We start from the raw sequence: 18,644 nt of genomic DNA, 5'->3' as shown, positions 1-18,644 counted from the left end.
AGCCTCGGTGAGGCGGCACCTTCCCCGTGCTGCATGAGGGTGAGCAACCACCACACCCATCTGCAGAAATTTTTCCCCACAGAGGGACAGAAAGTGTCCCAGAGTCCAGGCAGCACCCAGGGACAGCGGTGCCTCAAAGCGCCCAAAGCACTGCTGAGGTTTATACACGTAATGCAACCCCCAAAGTCAACGTTTCCTCTGCTAACGTACTCTGGGTGCCTTGTGAGCCAGCAGCCACCAGCAGCTGTCTAACACGGCATGATAACATCTTGCAGTTAGCATTTATGGCATCTTCCTTCCCCGCACAGAAGCGGTGGGGCCTCCTCCACCCGAGAGGTGCACCCACGCACAGGGACAGCGCCAAGCAGCGCGGCCTCCGCCTGTGTGAGCGGGACAGGGGGAGCTGGGGCGAACGCAGCACCGCACAGGAAGCGTCGGGTTTTGCCTCATGAGAATGCAATCACCCGACGTGCAAGGTGGCCTCCGGCTGAGGCTCACCCTGTGGGTCTCCAAGGGAGAGCCCAGCAGCTTTGGTGGCATGCAACAGCTGGCAGCTCAGTTATTGGGGATGGGATGGGATGGGATGGGATGGGATGGGATGGGATGGGATGGGATGGGATGGGATGGGATGGGATGGGATGGGATGGGATAGGATAGGATAGGATAGGATAGGATAGGATAGGATAGGATAGGATAGGATAGGATAGGATAGGATAGGATAGGATAGGATAGGATAGGATAGGATAGGATAGGATAGGATAGGATAGGATAGGGTAGGATAGCTCACTTGGACCTTTGGAAACCATCTAGTCCAACTGCCTGACCAAGCATATTATTGAGGGCATTGTCCAAATCTCTCTTGAGCACTGACTGGCATGGGGCATCAACCACCTTGCTAGGAAGCCTGTTCCAGTGTTTGACCACCCTCATGGTAAAGGCATTTTTCCTCAAGTCCAGTCTGAACCTCCCCTGGCCTCGGTTTATGCCATTCCGTGTTCTGGTTACGAGGGAGATGAGACCAGCACCTCCCTCTGTGCTTCCCCTCCTCAGGAAATTGTAGAGAGTGATGAGGTTGCCTCTTAGCCTTCTTTTCTCCAAAGCAGACACCCCAAGCGTCCTCAGCTTCTCCTTATAGGACATGCCTTCCAGCCCTTTTATCGGCTTTGTTGACCACCTCTGGATGCTTTCAAGTAACTTAACAGCCTTTTTGTATTGTGGAGTCCCGAACTGCATGCAATATTCAAGCTGAAGTCACACCAATTCTAAATAAAGCAGGAGAACCACCTCTTTTGGCTGTCTGGCTACGCTGTGTTTAATGCAACCCAAAATGCAGTTTGCCCTCTTGGCTGCCAGGGCACGCTGCTGTTCACGTTGAGCCTGCTGTCAGCCAGCACCCCCAGAGCTCCTTCTGCTGAGCTGCTCTCTGGCCACTCATCTCCCGTTCTGTTCCTGTGTCCTGCATTACTCTGTCCCGGGTGCAGAACCCAGCATTTTCCTTCATTGAACTTCATGCCATTGATGATTGCTCAATGCTGCAATTTATCTAGATCCCTCTGCAAGGCCTCTCATCCCTCCAGGAAGCCAACAGCACCTCCCAGTTCAGTGTTGTCACCGAACTTGCTGAGGATGCATTCCACTCCTGTATCCTGCTCACTGATAAAAATGTTGGCCCTAGGACTGAGCCCTGGGGCCCCTTGCTGGTAGCCATCCGCCAGCCAGGTGTAGCCCCGTTTACTACTAAATGACACTGAACACATGAGGGTGTTGGTTTCATCACAGCTCAGAGCAAGAATGGCAATTACTGATCAGCATCAAGGCTGGCTCCGACGATGCCCAGTGACCATCCGGCCAGCAGAGCCCCGCGCAGCCTCAGAGCTCCAAGCACAAACACTGCACTGAGGCAGGCAGCCCAAAAAGCTCTCATTTCAGAGAGGTGATGCAGGGAATATTTGGAACTGGTCAGGAAATGGGAATAAATTTGGGATTGTTTCTCTACTTGATTGGAAAAAGGCCTACAGAAGGAAAAAAAATGCACCTTGAAACGTTTGAAGCCTGTGCTGTGTTCCTGGATCTTTGCCCTCAAGTGCTTCTTCTTTGAGTTTTGCTCACTCTTTTTTGGTAAAACAATAGTAGGTGGAGTAGTTGCTTCATTTTATGAGGATGTGATTGTACGTCATGGGTTAAACTGCTGCAGAGGAAAACCAGCCTCCTCCCCTCCAGCATGGCTGTGGCAAGATCAGAATGAACACGATAAACCCAACGCCTGAGAGGTGAGTTTTGGAAGGAAATGTGGCAATGAAAAACAAACTTCCTGAGGCTGCACAACACTTTACCTCCACCCAGCTCTGAGACAGCTGTGGCTGGAGTGGAGCTTCTGTGCTAACGGGTTCCTGTTACAGGTTTCCACAGCGAGAGTTCCTCTGTCTGAGCCGGCTGCCGCAGGCTGTCCGAGACACCGGCACCTCAGCCACACGGCTGAATCGAGCCCTTCCCGGCTGGGAAACCAGCGCTGAGCTGGGGCAGGACTCAGAACTGAACCGAGTTTGTCTCAGCACCTCAAAGTCACGTAATGTGAAGCCACAAAACAGAGGATCTGATCCTGCTGTGGCTCCAGGGGACCGCCGTACCAAGGAGTGCACGGCTCCCACCTCTTGCCCACACGCTCGTGTCCGACCCAGCACGCAGGCAGCTGGCGGCCTGGGCGTGCGTCCAGCGCTCTGGCGTGCTCTGCAGGCCCCCGGGGATGACGGACCAACAGGGAGATGCGGAGATCTGCATCCTGCCTCACCCTAGAGCTGTGTGGTGTCCTGATGCTGACCTGTCTCTGGACCAAGGGGTCTAAAAGCTTCCTTCCAGCAGGGAACAGAGTTCAGGCCTCTCTTCTCAAAGAGCTGGGATCATACTGCTGGTAGTACTGCTGACTGTTCGGTCAGCGCAGCCGGGCAGGTCTCGAGTCCACGTCTTTCTTCCAGAGGAGGGGATTCGTGCTGGCACTCCCCACCACCCGAGGAGCACTCGGTGCCCTCAGGAGGGAGGCTCTCCCTGCTTCTCCTGATAAAGATCTGCTCTCCCCTGTCCTGCTGGCTTGCGCTGTGTGCTTGTAGGTCGCCTGCTGGACGCATCCTGAGGATCCTCGCAGCACAGTGGTGCCAGGCTGCCCAGCTGGCAGCGGTCCTGGAGCAAGTGGAGAGCTGTCAGGCTTGAGGAATGTTTCTGGCCAAAAAGCAGGGGAAACCATGAGAGCGAGGTGGAGGCCTTGAGTCACGGACTGAGCTGCACAGAGCTGTCTTAATCCTGCCAGGGACAAGAGGGCCTGTGCTGCTCTGCGACGCCGGCTCTGAATGCCTCTGGGCTACAGTGTAAGTCGTGAGCATCTTCCCCGTTTCGCGGGTGGTTCTTGTGGGATCTGGTCTGTAAGGAGAAAATACAGGTGGAAGAGTCTAATCCTCCACTGCCTGGCTGTTTTGCATCACAATACTTTATGCTAACTTGCTGACTCCGAGTACTGCTCCCTCAGCTGTCCTGGGGCAACTTTTTGCAAGGCAGTGTCATAAACAAGACGGCCAAAATAGCCCAGGCTAAAAATACCTCTTCATTCCCTTCTTTTGGATGGAATTACAGTGAATTCCTTGACCCAGAAAAATCTGCAGAACTGCTGCTCATTAGAAGAGAGAGACTGCTTTCCTGCAAGCTCTAGGACGTCGCCCTGCCCCAGCACCACAGCAGCGCCCTGGCAGATGGCACGAGAGGAAGGCGACCATAGTCACCGCGCAGAATGACTCTTTCTTCCTTTGGTTTCCTCTCATGTTGAGCTTCCTTTTCCTACTCTCTTGAGTTCAGTTGCAGTCAACCCACACAGCCTTTATACATTTTCAGAGGGTCACCAGCTTAGTGTGCAACTGGGCAACTCAAGACCCATTCTCATCCTGAAGAAAAAGGGTTCTTGGTTAAAAAGACCTGAATCCATATTTGAAGTCATTCTCCACTCTCCCTTCCCTGTTGTGGTGGGGGAATTGCCCTGGTTCAAGTTTTTTTTCCTGCTTCTGAGGAACCTGCTCTGTTCAGAGATTAGAAACAGCTGGCTCCAGCTGTAGTGTCATGGAAATGGCCAAAGAAAGGCAGGGCCAGTGCATCAGCTGTGAAAAATGCATGCAATACTGAGAGATGGACAGAAGCTGGCGTGTAGCAGGGACCAGGGATCTGAGCCGGTGTCCCCTGGAAGGTGCAGAGGAAAGGAGGCAGAAACGCTGACAAGAGCAGAAGATGACTCAGTGGCTGGAACGGGGAGGCTGCAGGAGAAATACTGACTCCTCCGTGGGTAGATCACAGCTTTAACTTCAGCTCTTTCAGCAGCTGCTGCCGCTGCTGAGCCATGTGCAGGCAGCAGCAGCCTGCCTCCCACCAGAAGAAGCATGCCACTATTTCTGTGCCTTATTCAGCTGGCTTTCCAGACACTAACTGGGAAAACAGGGTAACAATAGTGGGTGTTTTGGGGGATGCAGCCGTCACAGATAACCAGGAAAAGGAGTTAGAGCCATTCCTGAAACTGCTCCTTCCATCTGCTGGGATGCTGTTTGGCTTGGAGGGGACAGCAGACCCCCTGTGTCCCTCAGTGCCACCTCCCCTTCTCCTCATGCCTTCATTTCCACAGCACAGGGTGGGAGACCTTCACCATCGACCCCCTCCTCTGCATCGGGGTCGGGACCTTTGCAGTGCTGCAGCCCCACGTACCCCCGTGCCCCTCCTGTGCTGGGTCGTGGGTGGAGAAGGCACCAGGGTGCTCCAGCAGCGTGGCTCAGGCAGGGCTTGGGGGAGCCTGGCACAAAACCACGTCCCCACAGCCAGCCCAGCTGGCCCCCAGCTCCCACTGAGCAGGGAGCGATGCCTCCCATCCCCCTGGCTGCACAATGGAGTGGGGTGAGCTGTCTGGGGAGGGGTTGTGTGGCCACAGCCACCCAAGGTCCCATGGGTCTCACTGCAGCAGGTCCCATGGGTCCCACTGCAGCAGGTCCCATGGGTCCCACTGCAGCAGGTCCTGTGGGTCTCACTGCAGCAGGTCCCATAGGTCCCACCACAGCAGGTCCCATGGGTCCCACCGCAGCAGGTCCCGTGGGTCCCATCGCAGCAGGTCCCGTGGGTCCCATCGCAGCAGGTCCCATGGGTCTCACTGCAGCAGGTCCCATGTGTCCCACTGCAGCAGGTCCCGTGGGTCCCACCGCAGCAGGTCCCGTGGGTCCCATCGCAGCAGGTCCCGTGGGTCCCATCGCAGCAGGTCCCGCCGTGTGCTGGGGCGGAGCTGCACCTGGCACAGGTGAGCTTGGCCGCCCGGCCCTGCCTCCCGAGCAGGAAATGCCGGGCACCGGGCACCTCGACACGCCGGGGCTCCCGGCCCCCAGCGCACCGCCGGAGCCCACGGTAGGACCAGGGCCCTGGGGAACGTCCCTGACCTGCCCCGGGGTCCTGGTGCTGGGGACCTGCCGGGTGCGGGTCGCTGTCCCCAGCCCGCTCACAGCCGCACCCCCAGCGAGGTGTGGTGGGAGCAGTGCTGGGGATACCCGGATCCCACGGGGGGCTCCGCAGCATGTTGTCCCTTAGACGCCGCAGCCCAGAGGCCACGGTGATGGCAAGCCTTTGGGTCTCAGCGCGGCTGGGATCCCCGTGCAATCCCTCCGCGGTCAGGCAGTGCCGGGCGAAGCTCCGGTGCCCCTCGTCCATCCCCGACGGGCAGACACCTCGTCTCGGCAGGGCGGCTGGGATTTCTCATGGTGCACACCGTGGCCAGAGCCCGGCGTCGCCTTGGGCGCAGGGCAGGTCTCCCACCCGCCTGGGGAGGCTGTGCCCGGTGCGGGCAGCTCTCCTCTCCCGGGGCTGAGGCTTTGCAGAGGACGGAGCAGCTCTGTGAAGGGCTGAGATGACCCCACTGCTTTCCCTTGCCCTGGGGCGTTCACCCAAAGGCCGGTGCTGCAGCCAGAGGCAAGCGGCTCTGCTGGGCGCTGCCTGCGAGCCCGTGCTGCCCGGCTCCCTTCTGGGGAGCAGAGGGAGAGGGATGGGCAAAGTGAGGGGGTCGCAGCTCCCCGCTGACCCCCAGCAGCGTGGGGCACGTCAGCGCTGGGGGAGATGGGGCTGGGGGTGACCATGCTGCCTCGGCACCTTCCTGCCGCCCTCCCCGAGCCCCCGGCTCGCACGGGGCAGCGCTGGGCAGGGTGAGGAGGCTGGGAGCAAGTCCCACGGGGCCGGCGGGCGCTCAGGGTGCTCCCAGGGCAGCTGCAGTGCCTGCAGCACACGATGGGAACTGGGGGCAGGGACAGCCGCGTTAACGGCCCTGTCCGTGGCTGGGACATGGGCACTTTGGGCACGTGAACGAGAAGGGCAAGAGCAGCGCCGTGGGAGCAGGAAAGCCCCGGGAGCCCTGTGGCAGCCCGAGCTGCAGGCAGCATTTTGAGTCCCCGTCCATCCCCTCACCTTTCAGAGAAGGTGCCGCGCATTCATCGCCTGCCGTGTTTGAAGCAGCAGGGAGGCAGGAGGGGTGGCCCCCTTTTGTAGAGTCAGCCACTTTCCCATCGCCCTGGGCGATGAGGGACGAGGACCCCGGCTGCGGGAATCCCCAGGAGATGTCAGCCGCAGCAGGGCTGCAAGGCCCGTGCCCAGGCTGGCTGTTGTAAACACACGGGGAATTTTGTGCTGCGCTTCCCGCTGGCCCTGGCGGGGCGGCTGGCTTTGACACGGCGCCAGGCAAGAGGCAGAGCCCGCTCGGGCGGCCCTGCCCCGGTGGCACAGCTAATCTGCAGTTTGTTTCAATCACGCACAGATAGTCAGCGCTGATATCTGCTATCTCGTGGGCAGGAGCCCGGGGAGGCTCTGCCTGGTTTCTGGAAGACACGAGCTCACCTGGGTGCAGGCGCTGCCAGGAACGGGCACCAGGAGGAAGCTGCGCTGTGCCCATGGACTTTGCACAGGAGCAGACACCCCCTGCCGCGGGGCCGGGAGTGCCTTGCAGAGCCCGTTGTCCCCGAGCAGCCCCAAAACGCCCGTGTCTCAGGGCACTCCGTGGCATTTCCCCGCAGAGCAGCCCCAGCAGCACCCAGGCACGGGAGGACAACGGGACGCGGCTGAGGCAGGGGCTGGGGTGCGTGGTGTCTGCAGCCTCTGGGGACTGCAGAGCTGGAGGAGGGAGCGCTCCCATGCAGCTGGGTTTGCAGACTACTTTCCCATCCCGTTGATTGAGAGGGGGTGGTGTGAGCCGAGGAGAAGGGTGTCGTGCACGACACGGTGACATCGGGCCACCCCCTCCAGCCTGGGCAGGGACACGGCCCCACTGAGGGGGTTTGCACAGCCCTGGGCCCGTTTCTGCAGCGCCGACACCCCAGGCGGCCCGTCCCTTGGCTCGTGCCGTGCATGAGATCAGAGCTGATCTTCTCAGAGGGCCCCTCCGGCTCTGCGGTCGGTGAATCACGGCGCTGCTTCGGCACTGAGCATCGCCGAGCTCCTGCGAGCGCTGCTCCCCCGCGGTGTCCCGCGGACAGGGCTCACTGAGTCACGGCACCTCCTCTGTCCCGTGCCGGCTCTGCGCTCTTGTGATGACAGCAGCCGCCTGCATCTGGTGTGGTACCGATAGGAAATTAAAAAACTGGCTCCTGCCCCCCAGCCCTTGTCCTGCCCAGAGCTGCCTCTGCTGGGGTCCGGGTGGGATGTGTTGTCCTGGGCACGCGCCCCAGGTCCTGTGTGCACGGGGCAGCCCCTGCAGCCCTCCTCCACCAGCACAGGGCTCGGTGCCGCTGGTCCTGGCAGTACCCGTGCTGAGACGGGGCTGGGTGCAAGACAGGGCGTCTTCCTCACCCCATCGCCCTCATCTTCCTCTCCTCTGGGGGCAGCAGGGTCAGAGCAGGTGAAGGGAGGGCTCGGCTGGCTCCATGCAACCACTTCGCTGCTTGGGGGCTGGCTAAAGCAGCTCGGGGTGTCTGGCGTGGGTGTCCGGGCCCCGCAGGCTGCTGGTAACGCGGGCCGGGCTGGGATGTGCGCCTGGGGCTGGGAGATGGGATTTGGGATTTGGGAACCCCTCGCTGGGGGTGAGCACCAGCTGCTGACCTTCTGCTGCGGGTGGCTCTGCTGGACCAGCCCCCGGCAGGGCTTTCGGACGCCCCCGGCCCTGCGCCTGGCTACTGCAGGCTGGGGAGGGCAGGGAGCTCTGTGCGGGACCCCCCCATGCCCCACGTGGGGGCACCACGGGCTCCTGCAGCGTGCATCCTGTGGGACCCCAGAGCACCTTCAGGAACCCAAGTGAGAGCCTGGCCGTGGGCCCTGCCGAGGAGCCTCGCGGGGTCTGCAGACCACGGCCAGTGGTCCCTGACACCTTGCTCCCCTCCGCAGGTGAACATCTTCCAGGCGGGGGGCCCGATCGCCGGCCAGCCCTGGCCAGAGTCCCCAGCCCCACCTGAGAGCCCGGCCCCGGCCCCCGGCCCTCCCCGGGAGACGTGGGCCGGGAGGTACGAGTTCCTGCTGTCCTGCCTGGGCTACTGCGTGGGGCTGGGCAACGTCTGGCGCTTCCCCTACCTGTGCTACCGCAACGGAGGAGGTGGGTGCAGCGTGGGGCCGGAACATGGGCGCTGGGGGGGGGACGGCGTGCCGGGGCCAGGGGCTGCGCTCCCCGGGGGGAGCACGCGTGTGCCAGCGGTCTCTGGGCCTTGTGCATCCCGCTGCGAGGTGAAGGATGCTTTGTGGGTGCAAGACGTCCCCCTGGGAGCGTTGGGTGGCAGGGGCTGGTACGCCGCCACCTCCTGCCCGCAGCCCCAGCTGGCTCCAGCTCAGGGGGACGGTGCTGCGGGTGCCCACCCGTCCCGCTCGCCGCAGCGCCGTCCCCGCTCCGGCCACGCCGTCCCAGCCGGGCTGGCAGCCAAGCAGGGGGAATGATGGTGAGGCGCTGCTGGGGCAGGACAAAGTGCAGGCGGGCTCAGCACGCAGCCCTGCCTGCTGCTAACGCCCCAGGACGCGGCGCTGCCCCGAAAGAAACCTCCCCAAAGGCTGCTCGTGAGCCCCTCGCTGCTGCTGCCGCTCTGACGTCTCCAGATGGTTCCTCCTGCACCCGGACCAAGGCCCCGCTCTCCGTGTCCTGCCCTTGCTGGCACTGCCGTGCCTCTGGGCACGCTGTGCTGCCTCCTGCCATCTCCCCGTGCGGAGGGCCGCGCCGCCCCGCTGACAGAGGCCCCGCGAGCGCCCATCCTGCCCGGCCCCGTGGCCTCTGCCCCCGGCCCCAGCCGCCCCCAGCACGCAGGTGTCCCCGGCCGGCCCCGCACCGGCCGTCCCTGCCCACCCCGTGGTGCTGCGCGGGTCTGGGGACGTGCCAGCACCTCGGCAGGACAGGACTCACCAGGGCTGAGCTTTGCACCTTGCCTCATGCCAGGAGGAATTTGGCCTTCGGGGCTGGGCTCTGGGTGCTGCTGGCGGCGGGGCCACTCGCTGTGCTGCGGGGCACAGGTGTGGGGCTCACTGCGGGTGGAAGCGTCTCGTCCCTCCCCTCCTGCAGCCCCAAATCCCAAATGTCCCCGTGCAGGAGGTGCAGGGGGAAGGAGAAGCGAGGTGCCGTAGCCGGGCGCTCCCTGGGGCTGGGGAAGGCGGCGGCGCAGGGACAGGCTCTGCTGCTGGAGCCCTGCGTCCCCCCGGACCCTCCTTCGGGGCGAGGGCAGTGGGTGAGCGCGCCGCTGGATGTCACTGCCGCCCGCGCTGCGGCCACGAGGCCCCTGGGCATGGACAGGGGCTGCCCGTGGGCATGGCCCGGGGCAGAGCTGGGGGAGAGCTGCAGCGCGGCTGGGATCAGCAATGCCTGCGCCAGAGCCTGGCGGCACCGTGCCGTGGGCTTGGGCTGCATCTGGCTGCCAGCTGGGGGGTGCCAGCTCCAGCCCTGGGAAGGGTCCTCTTCCAGCACAAACCTGGCCTGGCTGAGGCTGCAGCAGGCAGGATTTCCTTCACTGTGACGGTGGTTGGTGAGGCAAGCTCTGTAAAGGAAATTGGAGATAGTGAATCATAGAATCACCAAATGGTCTGGGTTGGAAGGGGCCCTAATGCCCACCCAAATCCCCCCTGCCCTGGTCAGGACCCCCTGCCCCCAGCCCAGGCTGCCCCCAGCCCCCCCAGCCTGGCCTTGGGCACTGCCAGGGCTGGAGCACCCCCAGCTCCTCTGGGCAGCCTGGGCCAGGGCCTCAGCGCCCTCAGAGGGAAGAATTTCTTCCCAGTGCCTCCCCTCACCCTGCCCCCTTTCAGTTGCAAGCCGGTACCCCTAGTCCTGTTACCACACCCCCGATAAAGAATCGCCAGAGGAAGCGTTGGGACCTGCTGCAGGCACATCCCACAGCCCTGGGCATCGCTGCAGCACCCACGGCTGCGTCTCCACCGCCCACCCACTTCAGTCCCGCTGGCTCCTGGCTCGGGTCCCTGCTGTGGGGCTCGTGGGGCTGACGAGGACAGCCTGTGGGACGGAGCCAGCAGCCCCCGGGGGGGGTTCCCTGCTCCCTGCCCAGACACGTGTCCTTGCTGCGGGTGCGGGACCACACGCCTGCCCTCCGCGGAGGTGCTGGACCCCGGCGCAGTGCCCACCGCGCCCCTGACCCGCTGCCCCTCTCCTCCCCCCAGGCGTCTTCCTCATCCCCTACTTCATCATGCTGTTCCTCACGGGGCTGCCCCTCTTCCTGATGGAGCTGAGCCTAGGGCAGTACGGGGCCGCAGGGCCCATCACCGTCTGGAAGTGCTGCCCCATCCTGCGAGGTAGGGCCGGGGCTGGGGGTGCCTCTCCCCGTGCCCCCCGCAGCCCCCGGGCAGGTCCCTGCCCCCCGCAGCCCCTCGGGCCCGTGCTGAGGCAGCCCCTCTCTCCCGGCGCAGGCGTTGGCGTGGGGATGCTGATCGTGTCCTCCCTGGTGTCCCTCTACTACAACGTCATCATCGCCTGGACTTTCTACTACCTGGGCTCGTCCTTCCAGAGCCCCCTGCCCTGGTCCTGCGATGCCCCCCGGAACGCGGAGCTCTGCCGGGTCGGTGTCCCCGGGGCCACGGTGCCCGGGCTGGGACTGCGGGGCCGGACGCTGCAGGGGGCCCGGGGGGGCTCCCCTGGGGGCAAACTTTGCCTGCAGCAGAAGAGGAGGGGGCCGACGGGTCAGGCTGGGGCTGGGCCGGGGCCGGGAGGGGCGGCGGGGAGGATGATGGCGATGGTGATGATGGTTTGTTGCAGAACGCATCGGGGAGCACCACCCACGTCAGCGCCAGCGAGGCTTTCTGGAAGTAAGTCGGGGGGGGGGCGCTGTGCCCAGGCAGCGCCCGTGGCCCCATCTCCCCTGGGCCGGGGCTGAGCCCCATGGGCAGCAGCCGGTGGTGCCGGAGGCTTTGTGAACGGTGGAGGGGTGGCTGAGGACACTGCAGCGGAGGCGAGAGTGCCCTGCAGCACGGGGACTCCTGGGACCGGTGCCGCCCGCTGCATCCCCTGTCCCGCTGACCTGTGTCCCCACGTCCCCGTGCCGCAGAGAGCAGGTGCTGGGGGTGACGCACAGCTCCGGCCTCGGGGACCCCGGCCCCGTGCAGTGGCCCCTCGCCCTGTGCCTGCTGGCGGCCTGGATCGTGGTCTTCCTCTGCATGATGAAGGGCATCCGCAGCTCGGGCAAGGTGAGCCGCGTGCAGCCGGGGCTCGGGGGCGCCGCGGGGGCTTAGGGCTGCCGCGCGGGCAGAGCAGGGCCGAGCCGTGCCGTGCCCCGTGCAGGTGGTATACTTCACGGCCACCTTCCCCTACCTGGTCATCCTCATCCTCATCATCCGGGGGGCCACGCTGAGCGGCTCCCTCGACGGCGTCCGCTTCTACCTCTCCTCCGACTGGAGCAAGCTGCGGAGCGCGCAGGTAACCCCACGCTGGGGCTGGGGGCCCCGACGCCTGCGGTCGTCCCTGGGGGGGGGGCGGTGGGGCCGGGCTGGGGACCCCTGCAGCCTCCCCTGCCCTCGTGCCCCCAGGTGTGGAGCGACGCGGCCTCGCAGATCTTCTACTCCCTGGGCATCGGCTTTGGGGGGCTGCTCTCCATGGCATCCTACAACAAGTTTGACAACAACGTCATCCGGTGAGCTTGGGGCAGGCGCTGGGGGACGTGGGCTGGTGGGGCACAGCTGCAGCTGGGGGGGGAGGAGGGCGATGGGGAGATCCAGTCCACGGGAATGTGTGGACCTGTCCGGATGCTCCTGGGTCCATCCCTGCCCCATGGACGTGGGGTTGTGATGCCCTCCCCGGCAGGGACACCTTGGTCATCGCCCTCGGCAACTGCTGCACCAGCTTCTTCGCCGGCTTCGCCATCTTCTCGGTGCTGGGGCACATGGCCTTGAAGAAAGGCGTCCCCGTGGGCAGCGTCGCCGACTCAGGTATGGGTTTGGGGAGGGGGGGGACACGTGTGCCATGCCAAGGGACATCCCAGTGCAGCTGAGCTCACGCCCAGCCTGGTTACCTGCTTGCTGGGCTTGGCCCCTGCCACCACGGTTGTCCTTCATGCTTCCCCTCGTCCCCCTCACTCAGGCCCCGGGCTGGCGTTTGTGGCATACCCCGAGGCGCTCTCCCTGCTGCCTGGCTCCCCGTTCTGGTCCATCCTCTTCTTCCTGATGCTCTTCACGCTCGGAGTGGACACTATGGTGATTGTCACCCTGAGCAGCCCCAAGTCCTGCCCCGTGCCTGGCCTTGGGGTGCCAGGTACACCCCGTCCTGGGCACGCAGACCGCACAATGTGCAGAGAGTGGGAGCACGAGGCCAGGGCCGGGGCCAGGGTTATGGAGGCTCCTTGTGTGGGGCTGTTCCTGGGGCAGCCACGTCCCATGGGGGAGGCTGCCCCCGGGCGGTGGGCAGGGATGGAGCTGCGTACCGCTGGCACTGGGCTCCCCGCGTGACCCTGGTGTCACAGGGGCAGGGATGCACGTGGGGACCGTGCCCTGCAAAGTCCCCCCATGGGGTCTATCCTGGTGGAGCAGGGGCCGTGACGTCCCCCTCCCACCGACATTCCCCATCCCCTAGTTTGGGAACATCGAGGGCATCACCACAGCCATCCTGGATGAGTTCCCGGCCCTGCGTGTGTGGAGGAGGAAGACGCTGTTCCTGGGCGTGCTCTGCATCTCCTTCTACCTGCTGGGGCTCCTCCTGATCACCCAGGTTCGCTGGGCCCCGGCACCCCCATCCTGCAGCACCCAGCACCCTTGGGTGACACCAGGGTGGAGGCTGGGGACTGGCCTCCTCTCCTCTTGGGCCTCTGCACATGTCCCAGGGCAGGAGGACAGAGGCCAGCGTGTGCCCTGGCACGGGCGGTGGCCCTGGCCGCAGGTGCTGACCCTGTCCCTCACCACCTCGCAGGGAGGCATCTTCTGGTTCACCCTCATTGACACGTACAGCACCGGCTTTGGGCTGGTGATCATCACCCTCTTCATGTGCCTCGGCATCTCCTTCTGCTACGGTGAGCGGGGCTGGGGCTCGCTGGAGCCGGCTCTGGTGCGTGGTGGGGTGCTCCAGCCCTGGGGCAGTGCCGTGGGGTGGTCACACCTGCGTCTCCTCCGTGCGCCTGCAGGCATCGACCAGTTCTGCCAGGACATCAGGGACATGATCTGCCGGTGCCCACCCTGGTGCAGCCACATGCTGGGCTACTTCAAGGTGTGCTGGGTCTTCTTCACGCCCTGTCTGCTGCTGGTAAGCATCGGGCGCTCGCCCGAGGCCGAGTGTTGAGGGGGGACGAGCTCCTCTCCCTGCCTTTCCTCCCAGGGGCCGCTCCTGCTGCACATTTGGAGCAGGGTTGCCCCAGTCCCAGTGTCCTGGGCCCCTTGGTGGCTGCCGGAGGCGGCTTGGGGTGGCCCCGGCCTGGGTCCCTGTGGTGCTGCGCCATCCCCTCACTCCTGCCCACGCTGCCCTTGCAGTTCACGCTCATCTACACCTTCCTGGACATGTACGGCGTGCCCCTGCGCTACGGCTCCTACGTGTACCCGGCCTGGGGCACGAGCCTGGGCGTCTGCATGGGCGTCCTCACCTGCCTGCAGATCCCGCTCTGGGCCACCGTGGCCCTGTGCCGCGAGTCGGGGACGCTGAGCGACGTGAGTGTGTGAGGGGAGCAGGGGCACGGGGACGGAGACGGGGACAGGGACGAGGTCACAGAGGGGATGGGGACGGGAAGGGAGCGGGCAGCAACGGACTGGAGGTGATGCTCTTCCATCCCCAAGAGAGAAAAAGGGCTGAAGCCACAGGGCCTGGAGGAAAAGTGGGGTCTGAGCCCCTCGGTGGCCGCGCCTGCGGCTGTCCCCTTCCCGCAGTGACACTGCCCTGTGCCCTGGGGGGGCTCAGGGCAGCCCCTGCTCACCCTTGCCCACCTGCAGCGCATCCAGAAAGCCACCCAGCCCCTGAACTCCTGGAGGACGGCCAGCGCCCGGGATGTGTCCGCGGAAGTCATCAACGTGCCGTTCACCATCACCCTGACCAGCAGCGACTTCAGCGCGCAGCCCGACAGCAACACCTAAGCTGATGCCAGTCCCAGAGACGGGACCCGCCGGTGATGGGGACGCCCGGCCGGGGGCTGGCTGCTGGTGCACGAGGCTCCCCTTGCGCCATCACACGGTCCCGGAGGACATTAACCACTGATCCCAGCACGTTTTAATTCTCTTTCCTGGAAATGTTCTACATGCTCCAAAAAATGTTTCTAAGGGACTCTCCGTGAGCAGCAGCGGCTGCCTGGGCTGCGCTCCAGCCCTTTGCCCACCTCTGGGTAGTTGTCGTGTCCCGTCAGAGGCTTTGGGGGCAGCTGCATACGTCCCTGGCCCTGACCCAGCGCTGTCCCGGGGGGGCAGGCTGGCGGCATCGCCCCTGCCAGTGGCAGCCACCTTGGGCAGGGGCCAACTCTCCGAGCCCAGTGGTGCTGGGAACGGCTCGCTGACCCCAGGGGGGCTGGCACGGCCAGGGGCAGCTCCCTGTGCACCATCCCGAGCCGGGGGCAGGGCAAGCCCTGGGTGGTTTTGGAGCCTCAGGGGGCTGCGAGCACACAAATGTGTTTGCTTCTGCTGCAATAAACTGTTCTCCAGACCACCACCGATGGGCACTGCTGGATGGGCCACGGGGATGAGCCCACGCATGGTGGTGCCTGCAGAGCTGCAGGGACCCATCCCACGGGGCCTCATCCTGCTGCTGCCCCTCGGGGCGCAGTGCCGGGCTGCCGGGGGGCGCAGGGTGTTGGCGTCCCGCTGGCTTTGGCTGCACAAGCAGAGGGTGCGAGCGGGGTGAGGTGCTGGCAAGGGCTGAGCAACGGCCAGGACGTGCCCGTCCCTTCGCTGCCTCGGAGATTGCCCGGGGCCAGGCCAGCAGCTGGGCAAGCCGAGGGCTCCAGGGAGATTTTCTTAACCCCGGTCCCAGTGTCCGTCTGTCCTTCCTGCGAGCCTCTCCAGCCTCGTACCGGGACAGCCGCCCTCTCCCTGCTCCTGCTGGGCTCCGCAGCTGTGCTGGCAGGACGAGGCCGTCCCTGCAGCAGCGTTACTGGGGCAGCCCCAGCGGCTCGTACCATGGCCTGGAGGGAGAGGGCTCTGTGCGCGCAGCACCGGGACCGCAGGGCCCAGGCACCGAGGGGCAGGGCGGGGGAGCCGGGCTGGCTGCTGGGGGCACGGCCCCGGGGAGGCCGCTGTCTGCGGGCACCCCCTGCCCCGACCCTCCCAGCTGGGACCCCCACGTCTGTGGGCGGGTGAAGAACACAGCAGGCAGCTGCTCGTAAAATATACTACATGCTTTATTGGATTTAAAAGTTTTATGAAATGACAAAAAAAAAAAAAATCAAGAGTTGGCAGACGCGTCAACAGTTGCCGCTCAGTGGATCTCCAACCCCTTCTCCAGAAAGCATCCGCAGGTCTCCGCCACCGCGAGCAGCGCCGCCGGCCCCGGCTCCAGCCCGCAGCCCCCGCTGGCAGCGCGCCCCGGGGGGGCTCCTTGAGGCCTCCCCGGCCCTCCCGGGGGTCCAGCACCGCTCCTCGGCCGGCTCCGGCCGAGGCGGCGACAACGCCGACGGCGGGGGCAGAGCAGCGCCCCGTCCGCCGCCCCCGCTGCCGGGACCCCGTCCCCGCGCCCGGGAGCAGCCGCGGGGAAGTGCAGGCACTTAGTCATTTAGAGGAATTTTTCACTTATCTCAAAGCAACAGTGTAATTGTCTAACTACCACCTACAAAACGAAAAACACCTTTATAGCCCTTCCTGTATTGTCAACATACACGTATATATTACTCTGGCATAAAGCAAGGCCCCGAGGGGCTGTTCGCATCCCGCCCGGCCTCCCTCCCTGCCCCTCGCGGATGTGCACCTGCCTCTGCCGTCAGCAGGTGAGTCCCGGGTCGGCCTCGGGGTAGCAGCTGCCTCCCAGGACGGTGCCGGCCGGCGGCCAGGGCCAGCGGCTCGCTGTGGACGGGGTGGCGGGAGCGGGACCTGGGCTTGGTGGAGCTCCGGCCACGTCCCTCGGGCCGGGGCTGGGGCTGGGGCTGGAGGGAGCAGACCCGGCCCCGGGACGGAGCAGGGCTCAGCCCGGGACAGGGGCAGGGGCCTCCCCTTAGCAGCTGCGCTGGGGAAGGTGCCTGGGAGGCATCCTCCAAGCTGCAGGATGAGACCCGCAGCCTCCCAGGGAGGACAGGGGAGCAGCCTGGCCCCGGGGCAGCGGCTCGGCCCCAGCTGTGGGCACGCACCGGCGGTGGGCCCCGGGCAGTACCCAGGGGTCAGGCAGAGCCCGGCCTCGGCTCCAGCGAGCACAGCCTCAAGGCATGGAGGCTGCTGCCAACTGGTCCCGGTGAGCACCCTCCACCCACCCCAGCCTGCCCCATCCCCGAGGGCAGAGCCCCGGGCACGCACCCAGCCCCCCGGGCACGCACCCAGCCCCACGCACCCAAGGCCCGGCTGGAGGCAGCCTCCCAGCTTGGTCGTGCCCTGCGCCCTCCCTCCGGGCTTGCCCTGGGGACGGGTGCCGTGGCTGCACGGCGCCTTGCACAGAGGTGGCAGCGGGGGCTGGCTCTGCCCCGACGCCCCTTGGGGACGGCCCTTCCCTGGTGCTCCCTCCGCCAGGCTTCCCACGGGACACGGCCGCGCTCCTCGCCCTGCCGAGCGCCGGCTGGGGCCTGGCCCTGGCCCTGCTCCCCCAGGCAGGGAAGCAAAGACAGGGGCAGGCGGGGGCTCCTCTGCCCCGGATCCAACCCCCGCACCACGTATGGATGCTGCCGGTGCCACGCATCCGGCGGGGGGAACGCTGCCCAGGGCGGGAGGTGCGAGCACCCCACGGGCGGCAGCTCCCCGGTGCGAGTGGGAGAAGCAGCAGCAGCACGCTCCTGGCCGCAGCGCCTGGATGCACGAGTACCAGCAGGGGCAGGGCCCTCCCTCGGGAGGTACTGTACTTGCTCTCGCTTATCAAGAGTGCACAAAGAGGGCTTTCCCCTTCCCAACCGTCGTAGCGATGGGGGCCAGGGTGTAAGAAAAGTGACTCATAAAAAGGAGAACTGCTGCGACGTCGGCCCAACCGCCGGCACCTGCGTCACCCCCTGCCCGGGCTGCCGGGGCTGCGGCAACCGGCGTGCACCACGGCAAGGCTCCCGCCACCCCGGCCTTCCAAACAGCCTGTGCAAAGGTTGGAAGAGGCAGAAGAAACGAGAAAAAAAACAAAACAAAAACAATAATAAAAAATAAAAAAATAAAACCACATTGAAACCAAACCCAAATGCCGTGTGGCCGAGCGGAGGCAGGAGTAACTGGAAGCCATGCACAGCAAAGCCGGGGACTACAGAAATGGGAAGGGGGGAAAGGGTGGCTGCTGACTTCGGGGGAGCGGTCGTCTTCTTGGTTTCTCAGAGATCAGGAAATAAATAAGTGGAGGTGGCTCCTCCCGCCGCGGGTGCTGGGTGACACGACTCGAAGGGAGGGCGCCCGGGGGAGGACGGCGGGCGCTGCCGAGCGCCCGTGGGGGCCGGGAGGGGTGGCGCGGCGCTTCCCCGCCGCCAACGCCGCCCCCGGGCCCAGCGGGTCGCGTCCGTGCGTTTCCTCCTCCTCCTCCCTCCTCTCTCTACTTCTTGGGCTTCTTGAAGATCTTTAGGGGGAACTTCTTCTTGCTCTGGCCGAGGTCAACCTCGTCGCCCGTCAAGCTGCTGTCCTCGTCCCCCGGGCTCTTCTTGGCAGCCAGCTGCGGGATGCGGGTGCTCTTGGCGCTGTTGGGCCGGCAGTCAGAGATGGGGGAGGGGGTGTCGGGGTCGGTGGAGCTGGGGCTGTGCGACCGCGACGAATCCGAGTGGCTGTGCTTGCCGGCTGTCGGGTGGCTGATCTCCCCGAGGCTGGAGGCCTTCTCCATGCCGTGGTTCACCATCATCATCTTCTTCATCACCATGGGGCTCTCGGGCAGGCGCTCCGGCAGAGCCCCCAGCGCGGAGGCCTCCGCGTGCCGGCTGCCGCCGTTGGGGGTGGGCGCGCCGAGGGCAGGGTGCGCGGGGGCAGCCTCCTCGATGGACCTGGTCAGCAGGTTGGGGCGCGCAGCCAGCAGCTTGGGCGCCGCGCTGGGGATGCGCTGGTGGTCGCTCAGGTGCGGGATGCAGGACTCGGAGTCGCAGCGAGTTAAGTCTCTGGGGGTGGAGAAGGCGGAGGAGGAGAGCTCGTTAGCG

General features: G+C 65.0%; 2 protein-coding genes across 10 annotated transcripts in view; one reads left to right on the top strand and one right to left on the bottom strand.

The window, feature by feature from the left end:
- The first annotated feature begins 631 nt into the window (after positions 1 to 631).
- LOC308180972 (sodium-dependent proline transporter-like) lies at positions 632 to 17,666 on the top strand. Of its 6 annotated transcripts, XM_080563460.1 has the most exons (14): positions 5,597 to 8,572; positions 10,624 to 10,755; positions 10,870 to 11,018; positions 11,216 to 11,265; positions 11,505 to 11,643; positions 11,738 to 11,872; positions 11,983 to 12,086; positions 12,257 to 12,381; positions 12,533 to 12,645; positions 13,022 to 13,156; positions 13,355 to 13,454; positions 13,566 to 13,684; positions 13,909 to 14,082; positions 14,362 to 17,666. In XM_080563460.1, the coding sequence occupies exons 1-14, from the start codon at positions 8,203 to 8,205 to the stop codon at positions 14,500 to 14,502; spliced, it is 1,986 nt and encodes a 661-aa protein (XP_080419586.1). In that variant the 5' UTR covers positions 5,597 to 8,202; the 3' UTR covers positions 14,503 to 17,666. The 6 variants fall into 6 exon arrangements, with proteins under 6 accessions (XP_080419584.1, XP_080419582.1, XP_080419585.1 ...); XM_080563458.1 differs by adding exons at positions 632 to 2,270; positions 2,400 to 3,359 and having other exon boundaries at positions 8,368 to 8,572; positions 10,624 to 11,018; positions 13,022 to 13,684; XM_080563456.1 differs by adding exons at positions 632 to 2,270; positions 2,400 to 4,471 and having other exon boundaries at positions 8,368 to 8,572; positions 10,624 to 11,018; positions 13,022 to 13,684.
- The window catches only part of STIM1 (stromal interaction molecule 1), a 94,658-nt gene continuing 91,745 nt past the window's right edge, over positions 15,732 to 18,644 (bottom strand). For all 4 annotated transcript variants that reach the window (XM_080564626.1, XM_080564627.1, XM_080564628.1 and 1 more), the window contains one exon: positions 15,732 to 18,605. In XM_080564626.1, the coding sequence (XP_080420752.1) occupies positions 18,056 to 18,605 (550 nt within the window). In that variant the 3' untranslated portion in view covers positions 15,732 to 18,055. The remainder of the gene's footprint in view (positions 18,606 to 18,644) is intronic.

Source organism: Anser brachyrhynchus (genome assembly GCF_964034855.1).
Source record: "Anser brachyrhynchus genome assembly, chromosome: 1".
NCBI classification, from domain to species: domain Eukaryota; kingdom Metazoa; phylum Chordata; class Aves; order Anseriformes; family Anatidae; genus Anser; species Anser brachyrhynchus.
Note: the sequence above shows the minus strand (reverse complement) of the source record. Positions and strands in the feature narration are given on the sequence as shown.

Excerpts from the sequence above, each read along its gene's own strand:
- LOC308180972 (XM_080563455.1), top strand. The coding sequence starts at position 8,203 with ATGCCCCACGTGGGGGCACCACGGGCTCCTGCAGCGTGCATCCTGTGG. Across the intron at positions 12,087-12,256 it reads TTTGACAACAACGTCATCCG|GGACACCTTGGTCATCGCCC; the intron begins GTGAGCTTGGGG and ends CCTCCCCGGCAG. Across the intron at positions 12,382-12,532 it reads GGGCAGCGTCGCCGACTCAG|GCCCCGGGCTGGCGTTTGTG; the intron begins GTATGGGTTTGG and ends CCCCTCACTCAG.